General features: G+C 43.6%; 1 protein-coding gene across 1 annotated transcript; it reads left to right on the top strand.

Moving 5' to 3' along the window:
• The first annotated feature begins 23,921 nt into the window (after positions 1–23,921).
• On the top strand, positions 23,922–24,539 carry LOC123114660 (cysteine proteinase inhibitor-like). Its single transcript, XM_044536114.1, has 3 exons — positions 23,922–23,949; positions 24,087–24,202; positions 24,342–24,539. The coding sequence occupies exons 1-3, from the start codon at positions 23,922–23,924 to the stop codon at positions 24,537–24,539; spliced, it is 342 nt and encodes a 113-aa protein (XP_044392049.1).
• Positions 24,540–24,749: the final 210 nt, after the last annotated feature.

The raw sequence follows: 24,749 nt of genomic DNA, 5'->3' as shown, positions 1-24,749 counted from the left end.
ATAGCGTGGGAGAATCGGGGGTAGAGGATGATGAGGACGGCGCGCCCGCCGCTGCGCAAAATAAGTACACCTCAAATTAATTAGCCTCCACCGTGCAAATGAATTATTGAAATTGAAGGAAGGATAGCAGCGCGGATGACTTACACGGGATGATAAGGCACGAGAATCGCCTCCTTGTCCTTATTGGCGAGCATGAAACTGGCGATGTAATCCCTCGCGTATTCATGATGCTGTGCACAGACTCCCAAGAAGCCCTCGTGCATGTAGTACGGGTCAGCGACACAGATATGAGATATCTGCTCAACCCCAATTATGTAGCTCATGTGCAAGGCATAAAGGCGGACAAAAGTAAAATCCAGCTTCTTCACGTGAAACATGTCGAATATGTAATCGAATCGGAGGAAGAACTTATCCGCGGGGAAGCCCTTGACGTACGACATTTGCTGCGGAATGTTAACCACGTAGAGTGGGTATCCTGGATCTTTCGAGGCGATGAGGCCTTTCTCTACCCGCAGCACATCGTCATGAAGTCTCCTTAGATCGCCGAATCTGGCCCGTAGCGCTGTTTCAGGTAGGATTGGTCGACCGGGGATATGCCATTTATCCGCATCGGGGATATCTACACGGTCCCGAAGCCGAGGCTGCTGAGGCGGCTGGATCATAGAATCAGCTTTTTTGCCTTTCCTCGCTCTCTTCCTAGGCTTCTTTACCACCGGATGGTCGTCAATAACACGTTGAGACGGTAATTCAGGCACCGACTCATGATGCTCAAACCCTGAGGAGGCGCCAGTATAGACATACTGTTCAGCGCCATCGTCATCCTCATCCTCATCCATGGCGACGTCATCAGCCTCTAATGGAGCCACCTGCTTACCCCGTCCGCTATCACCCAACCCGACACCCGACGCTAATTGGGTAGGTGGGGTGTTGATGTTCATACCTTGCTGAGGCTGCATGCTCGTGGGTGTGCTCCCGGCCGCCTCCAGACGAAGCAGACTCTTTGGCCACAACAGGACCCACCCATTGCAACAATCACCAAGCCGCCGCGGGGTCTCGTCGTCATCCCCCACTAGTATTAGAGGAGGCAAATTCTCGTGGCCCGGTTTGACACTGGCCACGGAAACCTTGAAGACGTTCGGGGGGATCGACCGGCTGTGGAACAATGGTTCCTTCGGCTCCATTATCGTCCCCTTCCCCACGTCCACCTTCTGTTCGCCGATGATGTACAATATGGCGCACGGGGTTTCGTCGGCCTGCAAATAAAAGTCTGCGACGTGAGACATCCGAAAGGCAACGAAAACGGGAGATTATACATTTATATTGAAGGGGACCGGTGTGGCAGATACCGTGAGGGCGTCGAGCTTAGCCAAAGAGGAGGCACCACCGAGCACGTCCGGTGCGGCAGCCGGTGCGGGAGCCGGTGCGGGAGCAGGTGCGGGAGCCGATGCGGGAGCAGGTGCGGGAGCGGGTGCGGGAGCATGTGCTGCCAAGAAGTCAGCAAGGGGAAAGTCCTCTGCATTTTTTTGGATTTTCCCTTGTCCAAGTGTGAACGCCCGTCACCAAGGAAGTAGATATATCTGCAATCGCTTGTTTTGCTGCAGCTACCGCTGTTGCGACTGTCTGAGATGATTTCTTCTCAACCGCAATCTCAACCTTCTTGTCGATGCTTTCTTCAGTTAACCTCCGTCTTTCCTTTTTCTCCTCCGTGGTCTCACGGTAGTACTTATTCCACGTGGGCCGTCTCCGACACCGTGCATGCGTCCATACGACGGTCGAGTATGCACCGGTTGTCGTTTCAATATGTTCAACGCCCGGTTGAATGGAGTGTCCCACTTGGGCCTCGCCAATGCCTCAGACGGTGAGTCGCTTTCGGCCGCAATCCGGTGTTGCTCTCTCTACAAAAGGCACAAGGATCGTTTACAAATATGACTAACGTGTGCAGTCGAATTGATCAGAAACTAAAATTACCAGAAGTCTCATGAACTCCGTAATGACCGGTGTTGTCTCATAAACCTTCTTCAGTGGGTCCCAACGGTGGCGGGCCCTCAGGACGTCACGCTCCTGCGGGACAATGAAATCCGCCAAGGGGTCTGGGATGCCCAGACTCGCGGCTTCCGCGTCCTCCTTGGCCCATTTGGACCTCTTTCCGCCGTAACCACGGCTTCCGAGGTGGTGGGTCCCAATGTTCCTCTTTTGAAGCCCCTTCATGTACTTAGACTTTTCTTTGGCAGCTTCGGCCTCGCAAGCCTCCTTGAATATTTGAAACTGCTCTTCCGTGATTGTCGGACTATCCTTTACAATCTCGGAGTAGGGTTCCCCGTCGTTGATCTTTGCTTTCACTCGATTTTTCCAGGCGGCCAACGCGTTGCTAAACTTGGTCATGGCGTGTTTGTTTATCTTCTTCATTGCCGGGTCATTGTCTGGATCTTCATAATCCTTCTCATTCCGGCCCGGGAACAAGAATATCTGGTGAAACTTCTTTAGGAGGGAGCTCCTCATATTTTCTATCTTCTTTAGATTCTCATCGTTGATGGTGGCGGTTGTCCGTATGATGCAGCCTATTTGATTGCCGTAGCACGCGCGCGCTTCCTCGGGCGCCTTTGGCTCAAAATTGCCGTCGTCCACCTCCGTGACCACCAGTCTAGTAGTCCTGAGTTTGTTAGGAACCCGTTGCCTCTTTGCTTTCGGTTCTACACCGGCTCCGCTCCCCGAGGCAGCACCGGTCTCAGCGCCGGTCTCGATGCCGGTCTGAATCTCAGCGCCGGTGTCAGTCTCAGCACCGGTCTGCGTATCGGTCTCAGCACCGGTCTGCGTGTCGGTCTCAGTCCCGATGCCACCGGTGGGCCCAGCAACAACATCTGTTGATCGTCGGTAAAGCTAAAAAATTCGTCTGCCGCCCGGTAGACGTCGTCGCAATCACCAGAACCCTGTCCTTCATCGTTGCTAGCCATGTTTCCTATGATTAAATCTAGTCAATTAATTCTAGACCTAATAAAATGAATAATGACATAAAAAAGGACTATTGTTTTGCAGGAATGTTGACTCCTTCCTGGTGCGGCAAATCCCGGGCACTCGATATGTCCTAGTTTGTAGCACAAGTCATGCCGAAATTCACGGGAAATTTCGGCATGACCTTTGCTAAAAAGTGGACAAATCGAGAACCTGAAATTTGCCGGAACAGAAATGAATCAACATTCCGGCAAAACATAGGCCACTCAGCATCATTCCCTGGAAACAACAAAGCCACTTGGGCACAATCGAACAACTTCAATGAAAAGATATAACATGACCACTTCAATGAAAAATAAAATTTGCCTAAATTCTTTTCCTTGAAAAATAGTGGTCTTTTCAAAAATCAAAAACCTTTGCCAATCTACTTAACCTAGCTTGTTAATCCAACGAACCTAATTAACCTACCTATTTAACCTAGTTAGTTAATCTAGTTTACCTAGATAATTAACCCTAATTAAACTAGTTAACGCAGCTAGTTCTCTGTCAAAGCCTAAAATAAATTTTTGCACTAATTAACATGGATAATTAACCTAATTAAACTAGTTAACCTGACTAGTTCTCTGTCAAAGCCCTAACTAAGTTTTTGCACTAACCTAGATAAGTAACCTAATTAAACTAGTTAACCTAACTACTTCTCTGTCAATGCCCTAACTAAAATTTTGCCCTAACCTAGATAATTAACCTAATTAAACTGGCTAACCTATGCATGAGAGAGAGGAGGGGTGGGGGCTTACAGATGATGGCTCCGGTGGTGGCGACGGAGGCAGTGGTGGCGAGGGAGGCAGGGGCGTCTCCGGTGACAGCGAGGGAGGCAGGGGCGTCTCCGGTGATGGCGAGGAAGGTGGCGTCGACGGCGGCTCCGGTGGCGTTGACGAGGCCGCGGGGCTCTGTGGCATTGGGGGCGGCTCCGGTGTCGTCGACGGCGCACGGCTCTGGTGGCGTCGTCGCTGGCGGCGAAGTGTGGGGCGACTGTGAATCGGGGAGACGGCGGCGCGCGTGGGGTGGGTTTGAGGGATTTGGGGGAAGTGGTGGCCGGGGGGAAACGGTTTTTTGGCTAAGTCAAACTTAGCGGTAGCGCGTTTCGCAAAACACGCTATAGCTAAGTTAGCTATAGCGCTTTCCTCAAAACGCGCTGCTGCTATAGCTAATTTCCTATTCTGCTTCTATAGCGGGGGTCTAGGACACGCGCTGCAGCTACGTTAGCTATAGCGCCTCTTACAAACAAACGCTGCTACTATGCCTTCCTCCGATTTTTCGCTTTTTCGTTTATTTTGCTTTACATTTTATTTTTCCCTTTCTCCTTTTTCTATTTCTTTCATTTTCATTTAAATTTCTATTTGTTTTTCATCTTATTTTATTTTCGTTAGTAGTAGCGCTCTTCTCAGCAAACGCGCTGCTAACTGTGCTCTAGCAGTAGCGCGTTTCTGTTAAGCTCGCTACTGCTATGCGTAGCCTAGCATTCTGCCAATGGGAATATTAGTAGTAGCGCTTTCTTTACCACAAGTGCTACTGCTAAGTTTGTGTCTGTAGCGCGGTTTTTATTTGGTCGCTACTGCTATATAGCACTAGCGTAGTTTTTTGACCCGCGCTGTTGCTATATTTCTGTGTATAAGGTTTTCCCTAGTAGTGTATGGTGGCTATTTTGAGGAAAATATAAGGAGGTTTATGTGTGATAGAGTGTATCGTATCACGGGGTTTGGATGCACCGGCGAAGTTTGCACCAACTCTCAAGGTGAGAAAGGGCAATGCACGGTACCGAAGAGGCTAGCAATGATGGAAAGGTAAAACTGCGTATAATTGCAAGTGCAACTATCCCTAGGTGGTTTTGGTAATTCATAACAACATATAGCTCATTGAGCTAATGACTATTTCAAGACTATTATTTCAGGAAAGCTCAATGAATGGCATGGCATGGATGATGAAAGTGGATCCCTCAAGATACTAATGACAAAGGATTGGCTCAAGCTCAAAAGCTCAAGACTCTCCATTTTACATTTTAGTGATCCAAGATCACATTGAGTCTATAGGAAAAGCCAATACTACCAAGGGGGGATGAGGTGTTGCTTAATGATCCTCTTGGTTCATGTGCTTGGTGATATGCTCCAAAACCCTCAACTACTTTCTCACATCCACAAATGACCTAAACCTAAAGCCAAAATCGGTCACACCGATTCTTGCTATCCGGCACCACCGAGTTCTAATGTCATAGCCACTGCCACAAACCCTAGGCAAATCGGTCCTACCGATAGGGATCTCGGTCTCACCGAGATGGGATTGTAATCTCTCTGTTTCCCTTCGTAACGTTTCTGTCTAACCGAAGTGAGCGATCGGTCCCACCGAGATTGCAATGTAAACTCTCTGTTTCCCTTTTGTAACATTTTGGTCTCACCAAAAAGAGAAAATCGGTCCCACCGAGATTACCTGACCAACTCTCTAGAAAGCTTATTACCAAAATCGGTCTCACCGAGTTTGAGTGATCGTTCTTACCGAGATTACGTTATGCCCTAACCCTAACCAAATCGGTCTTACCGAGTTGCATGTCGGTCCCACCGAAAATCCTAACGGTCACTAGGTTTACTAAATCGGTCTGACCGAGTCTATTGAATCGGTCCCACCGAGTTTGGTAAATTGTGTGTAACGGTTAGATTTTGTGTGGAGGCTATATATATCCCTCCACCTCCTCTTCATTCGTGGAGAGAGCCATCAGAACAAACCTACACTTCCAACTTACCATTTCTGAGAGAGAACCACCTACTCATGTGTTGAGGCCAAGATATTCCATTCCTACCATATGAATCTTGATCTCTAGCCTTCCCCAAGTTGCTTTCCACTCAAATCTTCTTTCCACCAGATCCAAAACCTATGAGAGAGAGTTGAGTGTTGGGGAGACTATCATTTGAAGCACAAGAGCAAGGAGTTCATCATCAATGCACCATTTGTTACTTCTTGGAGAGTGGTGTCTCCTAGATTGGCTAGGTGTCACTTGGGAGCCTCCGACAAGATTGTGGAGTTGAACCAAGGAGTTTGTAAGGGCAAGGAGATCGCCTACTTCGTGAAGATCTACCGCTAGTGAGGCAAGTCCTTCGTGGGCGACGGCCATAGTGGGATAGACAAGGTTGCTTCTTCGTGGACCCTTCGTGGGTGGAGCCATCCGTGGACTCGCGCAACCGTTACCCTTTGTGGGTTGAAGTCTCCATCAACGTGGATGTATAATAGCACCACCTATCGGAACCACGCCAAAAACATCCGTGTCTCCAATTGCGTTTGAATCCTCCAAACCCTTCCCTTTACTTTCTTGCAAGTTGCATGCTTTAATTTCCGCTGCCTATATACTCTTTGCATGCTTGCTTGATTTGTGTGATGATTGCTTGACTTGTCCTAAGATAGCTAAAATCTGCCAAACTCTAAAATTGGGAAAAGGTTAAGTTTTTAATTGGTCAAGTAGTCTAATCACCCCCCTATAGACATACTTCAAGGTCCTACAAGTGGTATTAGAGCTTTGGTCTCCATTTGCTTTGATTTCCATAGCTTTTGGTGGTCATAGCCTTGGTTTCACAACCTAGGAGAGTATGGCGTCTAGTGAGGGAAATTATCACCGTAGAGGTCCTTACTTTGATGGTACTAGTTTTGCTAGTTGGAAGCATAAGATGAAAATTCATATTCTCGGGCATAACCCCGCCGTTTGGTCAATTATTTGTATTGGCTTGCAAGGTGAATTCTTTGATGGGAGAGAGCCTAACCATGGAGCTAATGCGGAAGAATTGAAGATGCTGCAATACAACGCTCAAGCTTGTGATATCATCTTCAACGGATTGTGCCCCGAAGAATTCAACAAAATCAGCCGTCTTGAGAATGCAAAGGAAATTTGGGATACTTTGATTGATATGCATGAAGGTACCGACTCCGTCAAGGAATCCAAGTTGGATGTGCTCCAAAGTCAGCTTGACAAGTTCAAAATGAAGGATGGTGAAGGTGTCGCTGAAATGTACTCTAGGCTTGCTCTTATCACAAATAAGATTGCCGGCTTAGGGAGTGAAGAGATGACTGACAGATTCATCATCAAGAAGATCCTAAGAGCATTGGATGGAAAGTATGATACAGTGTGCACATTGATCCAAATGAGCCAAATTACAAAGATCTCAAGCCAACCGAAGTCATTGGAAGAATTGTTGCTCATGAGATGTCACTTAAGGATAAGGAGTAACTTCACAACAAGTCAAGTGGTGCTTACAAAGCCTCAAGTGAAGCCCCCACATCATCAAGTGAGAAACAAACCTGCAATGAAGAATTGAGCTTAATGGTGAAGAACTTCAACAAATTCTACAAGAGTAGAAGCAAGGAAAGAAGCTCCAAGTCAAGGCCTTACAAAGACAAAAGATCTTCTAGTCGAGAGCGAAATTGCTACAATTGTGGGAGACCCGGACACTACTCCAATGAGTGTACGGCACCCTACAAAAGAAGAGAAGATTCTCCAAAAAGAAGAAGCAAAAGAGAAGAATCACCACCGAGAGAGAGGAGGGGTAGAGATGATCGTTATGAACGAAGACCCTCACGGAGAAGCAAGGATTCGAAAAGGAAGGACAAGTCATCAAGGAGCTACAAAAAACGAAGACATCAAGCTCATGTTGGTGAATGGGTATCCGGCTCTGACTCCGACAATCACTCCGAGAGAAGCTATCACTCCGACTCCGAATATACTCAAGATGAAGGTGTTGCCGGTCTAGCACTTGTGTCAACCAACTCCTACGACATATTTGATTCACCAAATTAAGGAATTGGAAGATGCTTCATGGCCAAAGTTCCAAAGGTAACACATCCTGAGTATGTTGATTTAAATAGTGATGAAGATGACTTACTTGTGGATGATGATTTACTTGTTGACAACTCTAGTGATGAATACTATGATGAAACGTCAATAAATCATGCTAATCAAGATAAAATGAATGACAATGATAAGGAGAAGATTGAGCTTCTAACTAAAGAACTAAACACTCTTAAGTTAGCTCATGAAACTATCTTCAAAGATCATCGAGAACTTTTAAGGGCTCATGAGAAGTTACGCTTTGAAAAGCTCAATCTTGAGCAAGAGCATGAGTTCTTAAAAGCAATCAATGATGATCTCCGTAAGAAAAGTCCTTCTTACATTGCCAAGCGTTTACTCTTATCTACTTACATGCCTCAAGTCAAGTCTAGTAACAAGTACAAGAAAGATCCTTCCTCTAGTAGTAACAATAATAATGTCAAATCCAATATTGTTGCTTCTAGTAGTTCTCTTGATTCCACTAATGATTCTCTTAGCCAAGTTGCACTTGAGCAAGAAAATAGCTTATTGAAGGGAATTATAGAGAAAGGTGTTTACAAGAGCCTTGTCGAGAGTAAGCAATTCGAGGAAATTGTACGCAAGCGAGGAAGGCACCGGAAGAATCAAGGTGTTGGTTTTGAACGAAAGTTCAATGCCAATGGAGTTGAGTGGGAAGAAGATCAATACCCCAAGACAAAGTTTTTTCCTAAACAAGAGAAGTATGATCCTACTTCCTTCAAAGGAACACAAGCACAAGATGATCTTCCACCACAAGACCACAAGAACAAAGGCAAGGACAAGCTTCAAGAAGAGATTGATGCATTTGAAGAAGCACCTAAGGCCTCGGTCAAGTGGGTTCCCAAGACTACGTCAAGTTCTACTTCATCAAGTACAACTACAACTCCAAGGATTCCCATCAAGATGATGTGGATCCCCAAGAAGAAGAATTAGAGAGTTCTTGAGGGTGACTCCGCCAACATTCTTCACTCATCTCATTATGGCAAGAACAAGTGCAATCAACTTCCACATCTTGCACTAGTTCAAGGAGTCACAAACCCTCATGTTGGTAAGGCAAGGGACAAGGTAACCTAATGATTTCATGGACATCATCTTGTGTGTGCATCACTCTATGTCTATGGATATTCTTGTTTGTTCCTTGTGGGACTAACCCATGTACGTAAGTTGAAAGTGCAACTCACTCCAAAGGATTGGTCCAAATGATCTACATCAACATTGAGCATCCACATCTTCAACACCTACATGAAGTCATCATTGACAAAACCCAAGGTTAGTTCATCCCTCTAAAAGGGGATCTCACATCTAAGGGGAGCTTAACTCTAAGAATTGAGTCAAAGCAACTCTAATGGTGTGAACACATCAATGCATTATGTAAAAGTGGTAACCCCACTTGAGCTTAAATGATGAGTATGACCTATGATCAAATGTTTTCATTTGACTCCTAAGTCAATATACTCATAAATAGATGACCTAGTCATCGCCAATTGTTTGATAGATGCTAGAATTGGTTGTGCATGTTTTGCCACATATTTCATTTGCCATCTTATTGTGTGAGAATGTTGGTGCATATTTTACTCATTCAAAGACATCCACTTGTCGTTTTGAGTGATTGGCTTCTTTTTTTGCCAAGTGGATGGACAAGAATGCCTAAGAACCTTCTCTAGCTATCTATGCTTTTCTCATCTCAAACTCTATTCATGCTACATCACAAAATTTGATCAAGTCAGATTCGAACCACTCTATGTGAGGAGCACTCGGAGTCCCAGATTCGTCATAGACTTAAACTTCCAAAACTTCTTTGTGATTCTCGGTCTGACCGATTCCTCCATTTCGGTCCTGCCGAGATCACTAAGTCGATCTAGGTTTTCAATCTCGGTGCAACTGATTTGAACTTTTCGGTCACACCGAGTTGCTGTAACTGTACACAATTATGCATCTCGGTGCCACCGAGTTGTTCCACTCGGTCACACCGACAGGGTCGGGCTATATATACTCACGGGCAAAAATTTGGAAATTTCTCCGAACCTCTTCGCCCGCGCAATAGCTCGCTCTGCCATCAGGGTCTTCGGATCGTCTCCTTGTCGCCAGCCGCCTCCTGTCGCTAGTCTCCGCCACCGTCAACAGAATTCACCCCCGCCGTTGCCGCCGTAGCGAGTTCATCGCCAAGCTAGGGTATGGACTCGATCACTGTGCTATCCTCGTCCAATTCCTAGCACATTGTGTTCTTAATGATTCTTGCCACGATTGAAACACTCCTATCCAGTCAATGCAATCCTTAGATTTGATGGGATTCAAAAATTTAGGGTTAGGTTTCCGCCGAAACCATCTCGGACCCACCGAGTTGAAAAACTCGTCCCATCGATTTGGCTAACACCATTGCACTAGTAACTCTTGGTCTGACCGAGAATTGCTAATCGGTGAGACCGGTTTTAGGACTTTGTGAAACCCTAGCAGTCTCGGTGCCACCAAACTGTGACTCGGTCCAACCGAGTTCATCAGTTTAGGTTCCAAAACTGCTTCGCTATCACCGAGTTTGAAAATCGGTTGATCCAAAATGCTTTCTGTGGAAAACTAAAACTGAATTTTTGAATCATTCTTTTGCAAAAATCTCTGCATTTTGTGATGCTCATCCACTCTATCTCATCTATAACTCTTCACAGGGTCAGCAGTCAGTGATTTACAGCATGTCAGACCAAAGTGATAGTTAGGACAGGTCAGAAGAGCACAATCACATGAGTAAGGGCACTAGTCCCTCTAGCACTTCAGATGAAGGCAACAGGAGCACCCCAAGCAATCTGCCTAAAGCTGCCACAAGGACAAGGAAGAAGAGAACCTCAGATTCTGAGGATGAGGATTATAGAGCAGAAGAGGATGAGGCTACCTCCAAGAAGGTAGTGCTCAAAAAGGAGTATGCCTCAGCAAAGAACACTAAACATGGACTCAATAGGAAGGTTCCTGCCAAGAGGACACCTATGCTGAAGTTCAGAGGATCTACTCAAGTGCCTGAAAAGACTGAACCCAAAGAGGCACCTGCAAAGAGAGTCACAACTTCCAAACCCAAGAAAGTTCCCACTGGAGAAACTATGAAGTTTACCATTGAATCAGAAGATGAAGCTGCTGCTCAGGATAAGAAGAAGAAGAGAGCCAGCACCACCACTGCCCAGGTTCTTGGAAATCCCTCAATGAGGAGAGACTCTGAAGAGGAAGAAGAGGTTGCTGCACCAGCACCCAAGGCACAAAAGCTTATGGGTGATGCTATTAAGTCAGGGGCTGCAACATCAAAGCCCAAGGAAGCACCCAAAGCTGCCCCCAAGCCCAAGCTTGCACCAAAGAGGAATACCAAGAGTATTCCAGCTGCTGAAAAGAACAAGGCCCCAGTGCCTGAAGTTGCTGATGAGGAAGATGAAGAAGGACAAGTCCTGAGGAAGCTCAAGCCCAAGATACCAGACCATAATGATGCCCATCCTGTGGCTGAGGACATGAATATCAGAAGAGACTCAGGGTTGAGGCTATGGAGGATGACAGATCCATATGCCACAAGGAGAAGGACTGTTGTTGACTACAGGTTCCACACAAAGGAACAACAGGATTTCTATGAGACAATTTTGTTGGACAAGAAGCCCATAGTGTGTTATATGAGGTGGGTCGACTGGACCTACATGAAAGAAAATGAAGAACACTATCCTGGAGTGCAAGACAATTTTTTTGCTTGTGGAGTTGCATATTTTGTTGGGCAAAAGCTCACCAACTGGAATGATGAACTCATTATGCAATTCTACTCCACAGCACACTTCTATCCAGATGGGAGGATAGTTTGGATGTTTGAAGGTACAAGGTACCAGTCAACCGTTGAGGAATGGGCAAAACTGATGAATGCCCCAAAGGAAAGTGAAGATGACTTGGATGTCTATGCCAAGAAGAAGATGGACCACAATTCCATGGCACACATGTACAAGGAGATCCCAGACAAAGTTATAGAGACACATAAGTTTGGGTCAGTCCACTTTCTTCTGTCAGAGCTGCCAACAATCAACTGGATCCTAAGGCACACTCTGTTGCCTAAGTCTGGTGACCATAACATGATTATAGGGCATGCAATCAACATGTTGCATCTGTTTGATGTGCCACAGAAATTCAAGGTGATGAGCCTTATGGTTGAGACCATTAAGAGGACTGCAGCAGACCAAAAGAGAAGATGTGGATATGCCCCACAGATCCAGGAGTTGATTAACTCAAAGATGGGCACAGGAAAATATCTATTGGATAAGGAACATTTTGCTCTCTATCCAGACTTTGAGGACAATCAGGTTGTCATGAATGAGAATGAACCATCATCAGTACAAGCTCAAGAGAAGAAGGAGAAGGCAAGGAAAGATAAGGCTGCCAAGATGCCAACTCAAGAGGAGGCATCTGAGTACTTTTTGAAGAACAAGTAGGAGCAGCTTGGTTACTTGATAGCATCAACACTAAGGATTGAGAAGGGATTGGCCACCCTCACTCAAAATCAGGAGAGCTTGGAAAGAATCATGGAACAAAAATTCGACGATCTAGATGTCAAAGTAACTGAGATTCAGTCAGTTGTGGAGCAGCTACAGGATGACATGCAGGAGAGGAAGGGCAAGACTACCACTAATGTATTTGCCAGAGTGCCTAGAGCTTAGAGGTCAGCTACAGTGCCTGTGACAGACACCAGAGCCACATCATCTGCACCAGCTACAGCTCCTACAGGTCCAGTGCAACTAGCTCCAGCACCAACTCCTCCAGCTCCATCCACTTCAACTGAAGCCTTTGTCCAAGGAGCCATCTCTACACCACCACCTGAAGATCAAGCCTGAGAGTCGACTTTTTGGTAACTTGTTGCCAAAGGGGGAGAAAAATGTATAGATCATAGGCTTCGTGAGAGAGAGAGAGTTGCTTTTGTTCTCTCTTGCTTTGGTGGTTAAACTTTGTTTGCTTTTGATTGCTTGAGATACTATGTTGTTTTTGTGAGACATTGATGATCATGTGTTTGATCTTAAGCTACACTTATACATCTTTGATGATATTATCTTACCTATCCATATGTGATCATTCACTTTGCTCGGTGATGAGTGCATGTATTCAATCTTTATCATTTTGAGCGCTCACCAAGATGTATGTGACATGGAAGAGTAACCCATGAGCCTAATTCCTTGTGCATTTGCAGTCCAAAGCAAATCCTAAACTATGCACCAATTTAGGGGGAGCTCTTGCTTATCACATACTTCTCAAAGCGACGATGTTTTTCAATCTTATTATCATTTCTCGAAGCTTTGATCTATATGTTGTCATCAATTACCAAAAAGGGGGAGATTGAAAGTGCAACTATCCCTAGGTGGTTTTGGTAATTCATAACAACATATAGCTCATTGAGCTAATGACTATTTCAAGACTATTATTTCAGGAAAGCTCAATGAATGGCATGGCATGGATGATGAAAGTGGATCCCTCAAGATACTAATGACAAAGGATTGGCTCAAGCTCAAAACCTCAAGACTCTTCATTTTACATTTTAGTGATCCAAGATCACATTGAGTCTATAGGAAAAGCTAATACTATCAAGGAGGGATGAGGTGTTGCTTAATGAGCCTCTTGCTTCATGTGCTTGGTGATATGCTCCAAAACCCTCAACTACTTTCTCACATCCACAAATGATCTAAACCTAAAGCCAAAATCGGTCACACCGATTCTTTCTATCCGGTGCCACCGAGTTCTAATGTCATAGCCACTGCCACAAACCCTAGGCAAATCGGTCCTACCGATAGGGATCTCGGTCTCACCGAGATGGGATTGTAATCTCTCTGTTTCCCTTCATAACGTTTCGGTCTAACCGAAGTGAGCGATTGGTCCCACCGAGATGGCAATGTAAACTCTCCGTTTCCCTTTTGTAACATTTCGGTCTCACCGAAAAGAGCAAATCGGTCAAACCGAGTTTACCTGACCAACTCTCTGGAAAGCTTATTACCAAAATCGGTCTCACCGAGTTTGAGTGATCGGTCTTACTAAGATTACGTTATGCCCTAACCCTAACCAAATCACTCTTACCGAGTTGCATGTCGGTCCCACCGAAAATCCTAACGGTCACTAGGTTTACTAAATCGGTCCGACCGAGTTTGTTGAATCGGTCCCACCGAGTTTGGTAAATTGTGTGTAACGGTTAGATTTTGTGTGGAGGCTATATATATCCCTCCACCTCCTCTTCATTCGTGGAGAGAGCCATCAGAATAAACCTACACTTCCAACTTACCATTTCTGAGAGAGAACCACCTACTCATGTGTTGAGGCCAAGATATTCCATTCCTACCATATGAATCTTGATCTCTAGCCTTCCCCAAGTTGCTTTCCACTCAAATCTTCTTTCCACCAGATCCAAAACCTATGAGAGAGAGTTGAGTGTTGGGGAGACTATCATTTGAAGCACAAGAGCAAGGAGTTCATCATCAACGCACCATTTGTTACTTCTTGGAGAGTGGTGTCTCCTAGATTGGCTAGGTGTCACTTGGGAGCCTCCGACAAGATTGTGGAGTTGAACCAAGGAGTTTGTAAGGGCAAGGAGATCGCCTACTTCGTGAAGATCTACCGCTAGTGAGGCAAGTCCTTCGTGGGCAACGGCCATGGTGGGATAGACAAGGTTGCTTCTTCATGGACCCTTCGTGGGTGGAGCCCTCCGTGGACTCGCGCAACCGTTACCTTCGTGGGTTGAAGTCTCCATCAACGTGGATGTACGATAGCACCACCTATCGGAACCACGCCAAAAACATCCGTGTCTCCAATTGCGTTTGAATCCTCCAAACCCTCCCCTTTACTTTCTTGCAAGTTGCATGCTTTAATTTCCGCTGCCTATATACTCTTTGCATGCTTGCTTGATTTGTGTGATGATTGCTTGACTTGTCCTAAGATAGCTAAAATCTGCCAAACTCTAAAATTGGGAAAAGTTAAGTTTTTAATTGGTCAAGTAGTCTAATCACCCCCCTCTAGACATACTTCAAGGTCCTACAATAATCCATGGACTCACATTAGTCATAAAGAACTTATATACTTATTGCAAAAGTTTTATTATCCCTTGAAGCAAAGTACTACTACGCATGCTCCTAGGGGGGAGGTTGGTAGGAGTTAACCATCGCGCGCCCCCGACCTCCACTCAAGGGAAGGCAATCAAAAGAGCACTCCATGCAATAAATTTGTTACACAACTTTTACCATATGTGCATGCTACGGGACTTGCCAACTTCAACACAAGTATTCTTTAAATTCACAATCACCCAACTAGCATTACTCTAATATCACCACCTCTATATCTCAAAACAATTATCAAGCATCAAATTGATCATAGCATCGAATTCACTTCCTATGATAGTTTTTATTATACCCAACTTGGATGCCCATCATTCTAGGACCAATTTTATAACCATAGCAAATACCATGCTGTTCTAAAAGACTCTCAAAATAATATAAGTGAAGCATGAGATATCAACAATTTCTACAAAATCAAGCCACCGCCGTGCTCTAAAAAGTATAAGTGAAGCACTAGAGCAAAATTATCTATTTCAAAAGATATAAGTGAAGCACATAGAGTATTCTGATAAATTCCAAATCAAGTGGGTTTCTCCCAAAAGGTGTGTACAGCAAGGATGATTGTGGTAAACTAAAAATCAAAGACTAATATCATACAAGACGCTCCAAGAAAAACACATATCATGTGGCGAATAAAAATATAGCTCCAAGTAAAGTTACCGATAAACGAAGATGAAAGAGGGGATGCCTTCCGGGGCATCCCCAACCTTAGGCTTTTGGTTGTTCTTGGATATCTTGGGGTGCCATGGGCATCCCCAAGCTTAGGCTCTTTCCACTCCTTATTCCATAGTCCATCAAATCTTTACCCAAAACTTAAAAACTTCACAACACAAAACTCAACAGGAAATCTCATAAGCTCCGTTAGTGCAAGAAAGAAAAACCAACACATAAGGTATTGTAATGAACTCATTCTTTATTTATATTGGTGTTAAACCTACTGTATTACAAATTCTCTATGGTTCATACCCACCGATACTAGCCATAGATGCATCAAAATAAGCAAACAACACACGAAAAACAGAATCTGTCAAAAACAGAACAGTCTGTAGAAATCTGTAACTTTCGAATACTTCTGGAACTCTAAAACTCCTAAAAAAATCGGAAGTCCTGGTAAATTTGTCTATTGATCTACAGCAAAAAGAATCAACGCAAAATCACGTTTCTGTGATTTACTAAAATTATTTTCGTGAGCGCAAAAGTTTCTGTTTTTCAGCAGAATCAAATTAACTATCACCGTAGGTTATCCTATAGGTTCTACTTGGCACAAACACTAATTAAAACATAAAAACACATCTAAACAGAATCTATATGAAATATTTATTACTAAACAGAAGAAAAAGCAAAAAAAGGTAAAATAAAATTGGGTTGCCTCCCAACTAGCGCTATCGTTTAACGCCCCTAGCTAGGCATAAAAGCGAGGATAAATCTAAGTAGTGCCATCTTTGGCATTCAATTCATAAGTAGCTCGCATGATAGATTCATAAGGTAATTTAACTTTCTTTCTAGGGAAGTGTTCCATGCCTTTCATTAATAGAAATTGGAATTTAATATTCCCTTCCTTCATATCAATAATTGCACCAATCGTTTTAAGGAAAGGTCTACCAAGAATAATAGGACATGAAAGATTACAATCTATATCAAGAACGATAAAATCTACGGGCACATAATTCCTATTTGCAACAATAAGAACATCATTGATCCTTCCCATAGGTTTCTTAATGGTGGAATCCGCAAGGTGCAAGTTTAAAGAGTAATCATCAAAATTATGGAAACCTAGCACATCACATAAAGTTTTCGGAATCGTGGAAACACTAGCACCCAAATCACAGAAAGCATAGCACTCATGATCTTTAATTTTAATCTTTATAGTAGGTTCCCACTTATCATAAAGTTTTCTAGGTATAGAAACTTCCAAATTAAGTTTTTCCTCATAAGATTGCATCAAGGCATCAACAATATGTTTGGTAAAAGCTTTATTTTGACTATAAGCATGAGGAGAATTCAACACGGGGTGCAACAAGGAAATACAATCTACTAAAGAACAATTATCATAATTAAATTCCTTGAAATCCATAATAGTGGGTTCAATGCTATGTAAAGTCTTGACCTCTCCAATCCCACTTTTACCAAATTTAGCATCAAGATCTAAAAACTCTGAATCATTGGGACGCCTTTTAACTAAAGTTGACTCATCTCCAGTCCCATCATTATTAAGATTCATATTGCAAAACAAGGATTTAATAGGGGACACATCAATAACTTTTAGATCTTCATCATTATTTTCCCCTAACCCTTCTGGTTTAGCAGCCATCTTATTGACCAAGGTGGCTTGGTTATCAGAATTTGGGCTATTGGTTTTTCAAGACGAGCAATTTGAGAATTCAAACCATAAAATTCCTTGGACATATCATCAAGCTCTTTGTTCATGTACTCCATAAAGCTTTTTTGTTCCTTAAGCTCTTTTCTAAAGAAACTATTATGCTCAAATTGTAAAGTCATAAAGCTTCTAATGTTTAATTCAATCTCTTCCAACCCTATAATATGAAGGTCGGTGTTCTTAGGCAAAGCCATAAGGGCAAACAGGCACACAAGAAGACAAGCGGAAAAGAGGGGCAAACGGAAAAGAGAGGGCGAATAAAACGGCAAGAGTGAAGTGGGGGAGAGGAAAATGAGAGGCAAATGGCAAATAATGTAATGCAAGGGAGATGATTTTGTGATGGGTACTTGGTATGTCTTGGCTTGAGCGAAGACCTCCCCAGCAACGGCGCCAGAAATCCTTCTTGCTATGTCTTGAGCTTGCGTTGGTTTTTCCCTTGAAGAGGAAAGGGTGATGCAGCAAAGTAGCGTAAGTATTTCCCTCAGTTTTTGAGAACCAAGGTATCAATCCAGTAGGAGGCTCCTCAAAACTCCCACGCACCTACACAAACAAATAAGAACCTCGCAACCAATGTGATAAAGGGGTTATCAATCCCTTCACAGTAACTTGCGAAAGTGAGATCTGTTAGAGATAATAAGATAAGATAAATATTTTTGGTATTTTTATGATATAGATTGGAAAATAAAAGATGCAAATAAAAGTAGATGGAAAACTTATATGATAAAAGATAGACCCGGGGGCCATAGGTTTCACTAGTGGCTTCTCTCAAGATAGCATAAGTATTACAGTGGGTGAACAAATTACTGTCGAGCAATTGATAGAAAACTGCATATTTATGAGATTATCTAGGCATGATCATGTATATACTCATCACGTCCGTGACAAGTAGACCGAAACGATTCTGCATCTACTACTATTACTCCACACATCGACCGACTCCTGCCTGCATCTAGAGTATTAAGTTCATGAAGAACAGAGTAACGCATTAAGAAAGATGACATGATGTAGAGGGATAAACTCATGCAATATGATAGAAACCCCATATTTTTATGCTCGATGGCAACAATACAATACGTGCCTTGTTGCCCCTGCTGTCACTGGGAAAGGACACCGCAAGATTGAACCCAAAGCTAAGCACTTCTCCCATTGCAAGAAAGATCAATCTAGTAGGCCAAACCAAACTGGTAATTCGAAGAGACTTGCAAAGATAACTTAATCACACATAAAAGAATTCAGTGGAGATTCAGATATTTCTCATAGATAAACTTGATCATAAACCCACAATTCATCGGATCTCGACAAACACACCGCAAAAAGAGTTACATCGAATACATCTCCAAGAAGATCGAGGAGAAATTTGTATTGAGATTCAAAGAGAGAGAAGAAGCCATCTAGCTAATAACTATGGACCCGAAGGTCTGTGGTAAACTTCTCACAACTCATCGGAGAGGCCTTGGAGAGGATGTAGAGACCCTCCATGGTTGATTCCCCCTCCGGCGGAGCGCCGACCAAGGCTCCAAGATGGGATCTCGCGGATACAGAAGGTTGCAGCGGTGGAAATAGTTTTTCGTGGTGCTCCTGGATGTTTTCGGGGTACGTGGATATATATACGAGGAAGAAGTAGGTCGGTGGAGCAACGAGGGGCCCACGAGGGTGGGGGGCGCGCTCACCCCCAGGGGCACACCAAGCACCCTCGTGGCCGCCTCGTTCGTTACTTGATGTCCACTCCAAGTCCCGTGGATTCCGTTTGTTCCAAAAAGATCGCTCCCGAAGGTTTCATTCCGTTTGGACTCTGTTTGATATTCCTTTTCTTCGAAACACTGAAATAGGCAAAAAAAATAGCAATTCGGGCTGGGCCTCCGGTTAGTAGGTTAGTCCCAAAAATGATATAAAAGTGTAAAGTAAAGCCCATAAACATCCAAAAAGGGTAATATAATAGCATGGAACAATCAAAAATTATAGATAAGTTGGACACGTATCAAGCGCACATCATGTGAAGAAGCAAAAATTTAGGTTCAAACAATACTAACTGATAATTATTGAAGAAGAAAGGTGGGATGCGTACCGGGGCATCCCCAAGCTTGGACGCTTGAGACTTCTTGAAATATTATCTTGGGGTGCCTCGGGCATCCCCAAGCTTGAGCTTTTGTGTCTCCTTAATTCCTTTTATATCTCGGTTTCCTAAATCTCGAAAGCTTCATCCACACCATACTCAACAAGAACTCGTGAGATAAGTTAGTATAAACCAATGCAAAAACCTTATCATTTTCTACTGTAACAAATCACAAAAATTATTATTCAACATTGCATACTAAATGTCTCTGCATATTTAATACTCCTATCCTCAAATAGAATCATTAAACAAGCAAACATATGCGAACAATGCAAACATAAGAACAATCTGCCAAAACAGTACAGTCTGTAAAGAATGCAAGATTTATCATACTTCCCCAACTCCAAAAATTATGAAAGTCTACCACACTGTAGAAGATTTATCAGAGCTCAATATGCAAAAAGTTTCAACATTTTATCATTTTCTGACTTTTCTAGGGAATTTTTGCAACAGTGGTAAACTTTCTGTTTTGAAACAGCAACATGTATACTTGCAAAATAAGCATGGTAAAGGCTATCCTTGACATTTTTATTGAAAATGTAGATGCAAAACATTATTCTAAATAATAGCAAGCAAATACTAACAAAAGAAAATGAAGCTCCAAGCAAAACACATATCATGTGGTGAATAAAAATATAGCTCCAAGTAAAGTTACCGATTAACGAAGATGAAAGAGGGGATGCCATCCGGGGCATCCCCAAGCTTAGGCTCTTAGTTGTCCTTGAATATTACCTTGGGGTGCCTTGGGCATCCCCAAGCTTAGGATCTTTCCAGTCCTTTATTCCATAGTCCATCGAATCTTTACCCAAAACTTGAAAACTTCACAACACAAAACTCAAGAGAAAACTCGTAAGCTCCGTTAGTATAAGAAAATAAATCACCACTTAGGTACTGTTCTGAACTCATTCTAAATTCATATTGGTGTAATATCTACTGCATTCCAACTTCTCTATGGTTCATACCCTCCGACACTACTCATAGATTCATCAAAATAAGCAAACAACACATAGAAAACAAAATCTGTCAAAAACAGAACAGTCTGTAGTAATCTGTAACTCTCGAATAATTATGTAACTCTAAAATTTCTACCAAATTAGGAAAACCTGATAAATTTGTGTACCAATCTATATAAAAAAGAATCATCTCAAAAGCACGTTCCTGTAAATTATCAAAACTAATTTACTGGGTGAAAAACTTTCTGATTATCAGCAGGATCAACTCAACTATCACCGTAAGCTATCCTAAAGGTCTTACTTGGCACTTTATTGAAACAAAAGCTATAAAACATGATTACTACAGTAGCATAATCATGTGAACACACAAAAACAATAAAGTTAAATATTGGGTTGTCTCCCAACAAGTGCTTTTCTTTAATGCCTTTTAGCTAGGCATGATGATTTCAATGATGCTCGCATAAAAGATAAGAATTGAAACATAAACAGAGCATCATGAAGCATATTACTAACACATTTCAGTCTAACCCACTTCCTATGCATAGGGATTTTGTGAGCAAACAACTTATGGGAACAAGAAACAACTAGCATAGGAAGGTAAAACAAGCAAAACTTCAAGATTTTCAACACATAGAGAGGAAACTTGCAATATGTAGAAGCATATGATCCTCTCTCATAATAATTTTCAGTAGCATCATGAATGAATTCAACAATATAACCAGCACATAAATCATTCTTTTCATGATCTACTTGTATAGAAATTTTACTACTCTCCACATAATCAAATTTATTCTCATCAATAGTAGTGGGAGCAAACTCAACAAAATAACTATCATGTGAAGCATAATCCAATTGAAATTTAAAATCAAGATGACAAGTTTCATGGTTATGTTTATTCTTTATAGCATACGTGTCATCACAATAATCATCATAGATAGGAGGCATGCTTTCATCATAATAAATTTCCCCATCAAAACTTGGGGGACAAAAAATATCATCTTTATCAAACATAGCTTCCCCAAGCTTGTGGCTTTGCATATCATTAGCATCATGGGTATTCGAAGAATTCACTAACAATATTGCAATCATGCTCATTATTCACATATTTTATGCCAAGCATTCTATGTAATTCTTCTTCTAGACTTGAGCACAATTTTCCTTCCCATCATTTTCACGAAAGACATTAAAAAGATGAAACATATGAGGCAACCTTAATTCCATTTTTTTGTAGTTTTATTTTATAAAATAAACTAGTGATAAAACAAGAAACTAAAAGATTCGATTGCAAGATCTAAAGATATACCTTCAATCACTCACCTCCCCGGTAACGGCGCCAGAAATGAGCTTGATGTCTACTACACAACCTTCTTCTTGTAGACGTTGTTGGGCCTCCAAGTGCAAAGGTTTGTAGGACAGTAGCAAATTTCCCTCAAGTGGATGACCTAAGGTTTATCAATCCGTGGGAAGCGTAGGATGAAGATAGTCTCTCTCAAACAACCCTGCAACCAAATAACAAAGAGTCTCTTGTGTCCCCAACACACCCAATACAATGGTAAATTGTATAGGTGCACTAGTTCGGTGAAGAGATGGTGATACGAGTGCAATATGGATAGTAGATATAGGTATTTGTAGTATGAAATTATAAAAACAGCAAGGTAGCAAGCGATAAAAGTGAGCGTAAATGGTATTGCAATGCTAGGAAACAAGGCCTAAAGTTCATACTTTCACTAGTGCAAGTTCTCTCAACAATAATAACATAACTGGATCATATAACTATCCCTCAACATGCAACAAAGAGTCACTCCAAAGTCACTAATAGCGAAGAACAAACGAAGAGATTATTGTAGGGTACGAAACCACCTCAAAGTTATCCTTTCTGATCGATCTATTCAAGAGTCCATAGTAAAATAACACGAAGCTATTCTTTCCATTCGATCTATCATAGAGTTCGTACTAGAATAACACCTTAAGACACAAATCAACCAAAACCCTAATGTCACCTAGATACTCCAATGTCACCTCAAGTATCCGTGGGCATGATTATATGATATGCATCACACAATCTCAGATTCATCTATTCAACCAACACAAAGTACTTCAAAGAGTGCCCCAAAGTTTCTACCGAAGAGTCAAGACAAAAACGTGTGCCAACCCCTATGCATAAGTTCACAAGGTCACTAAACCCGCAAGTTGATCACCAAAACGTACATCAAGTAGATCACGTGAATATCCCATTGTCACCACAGATAAGCACATGCAAGACATACATCAAGTGTTCTCAAATCCTTAAAGACTCAACCCAATACGATAACTTCAAAGGGAAAACTCAATCCATTACAAGAGAGTAGAGGGGGAGAAACATCATAAGATCCAACTATAATAGCAAAGCTCGCGATACATCAAGATCGTGCCAAATCAAGAACATGAGAGAGAGAGAGATAGAGATATCAAACACATAGCTATGGTACATACCCTCAACCCCGAGGATGAACTACTCCCTCCTCGTCGTGGAGCGCCGGGATGATGAAGATGGCCACCAGTGAGGGATCCCCCCTCCGGCAGGGTGCCAGAAAAGGGTCCCGATTGGTTTTTGGTGGCTACAGAGGCTTGCGGCGGCGGAACTCTTGATCTTTTGTGCTCCTGGATGTTTTCGGGGTATATGGGTATATATAGGAGGAAGAAGTAGGTCGGTGGAGCTGCGAGGGGCCCACGAGGGTGGGGGGCGCGCCCAGGGGGGCAGGCGCGCTTCCCTGCCTCTTGGCCTCCTCGCTTCTTTCTTGACATCCACTCCAAGTCCTCTTGATCACGCTTGTTCCAAAAATCACTCTCCCGAAGGTTTCATTCCGTTCGATATTCCTTTTCTGCGAAACACTGAAATAGGCAAAGAAACAACAATTTGCTCTGGGCCTTAGGTTAATAGGTTAGTCCCAAAAATAATATAAAAATGTATAATAAAGCCCATTAAACATCCAAAACAAATAATATAATAGGATGAAACAATCAAAAAATATAGGTACGTTGGAGACGTATCAGCGCCCATCCATCCATCCATCTATCCATCTCTCCATCCCATGTCCATCCATTGATCTATCTTTAGAAAAAAGAAAAAAGAAAAGAAAAAGGGTAACCCCCACCCCCACCTGCAGCCCCGCCAACCAAACCCTAACTCCTCCCATCTCTGCTCCCATCGGACTCCTCCTTCCTCATCTCCTCGCCGCCGCCACCTCCTCCCTGTCCCGCCACCTCCTCCTCTCCGTCCCGCTACCAGCTCCTCCTTCCTCGACGCGTTCCACAGCGGCGCCCACCGCGTTGCCTGCCGGCCGCCCTCGCGGGTGGCTGCGTCCGCCAGCTCCACCGGTGACCTGCTACCCCATCGATGGCCTCGTCCTCACCCCTCTCTAACCCTAGCTTCCCGTCACCGGCGAAGGCGCCCTCCTTCCCTCGCGCTGCACCTGAACCTCCCTCCCGCTCCCATCTTTTCTTCCTCCTCCGCCGCCGCTAGGGTTTCGTCTCCCCGATCCCCAGTCTCCAAAGCTCGGATCCAGCAGAAGCAGTGATGGCGGCCGCGGGAGAACCTCTCCAAGGTTCAGGCCAAGGCCGCTGATGGAGCTGCAGCCGCCGGAGGGGCCGACTCATCGGATGCGGCCACAGCCCCCGCCAAGGGCCTCAAGATCTGGGATGCGCGTCGGATGTGCTTCGCTAACGACGATGATGTCGTGAGGTGAGCCCTGTACTATACATGTGCCGGGGGGCATCGTGGACTCGCCGGGGCGAGAGAATGACCCCTACATCGTCGACCTCGCCCGCTTCGCCGTATCCCAGCACAATAAGGAGGCCGTAAGCTCTCGACCCACCACCACTCCCCCTTCCCTTGTTGAATCTGCATGCCCGTGTTCGACACCCGGTCGGCCGGACAAACGATTCGATCGACGCAGGAATAGTATTGCATTGGTCTAATCTGAATTCACCGCTGCAGAATACCCAGCTGGAGTTGGAGAAAGTGGTGAAGGTCAAGGAACAAGCTATTGCTGGCAGGCTGTACTACATTACAATCCAGATTGATGAAGGTGGGGCGAAGCAGCTGTATGAAGCCAAGGTGCTGGAGCAGCTGTGGCTGGATGTCAAGAAGCTCCTGGAGTTCAAGCCGACAGAGTGCGCCTCTCCCAACGTTTAAGGTAAAATTGCATCAAAGTATCAAGGTTGTTACTCGTTTCAAGACCATATCATGTCTGCTTCTTCTTTTTTTTTTGTCCTGGTTTTGGTAGGTTTCTTGATTAATCATAGGGACTATGAACCTGGATCGAAAGAGGCTTGTGATGCTGCCATATGAAAATTTATCATGGGAACCTGCTTATCAATTATAGAAGAGAATTGTTTATCATGC

This window comes from Triticum aestivum, chromosome 5B (assembly GCF_018294505.1).
Source record: "Triticum aestivum cultivar Chinese Spring chromosome 5B, IWGSC CS RefSeq v2.1, whole genome shotgun sequence".
NCBI classification, from domain to species: Eukaryota; Viridiplantae; Streptophyta; class Magnoliopsida; order Poales; family Poaceae; genus Triticum; species Triticum aestivum.
Note: the sequence above shows the minus strand (reverse complement) of the source record. Positions and strands in the feature narration are given on the sequence as shown.

Coding starts and splice junctions, on each gene's coding strand:
- LOC123114660 (XM_044536114.1), top strand. CDS start 23,922: ATGGCGGCCGCGGGAGAACCTCTCCAAG. Junction 23,950..24,086: donor CGCGGGAGAACCTCTCCAAG/GTTCAGGCCAAG, acceptor TGATGTCGTGAG/GTGAGCCCTGTACTATACAT. Junction 24,203..24,341: donor CCCAGCACAATAAGGAGGCC/GTAAGCTCTCGA, acceptor TCACCGCTGCAG/AATACCCAGCTGGAGTTGGA.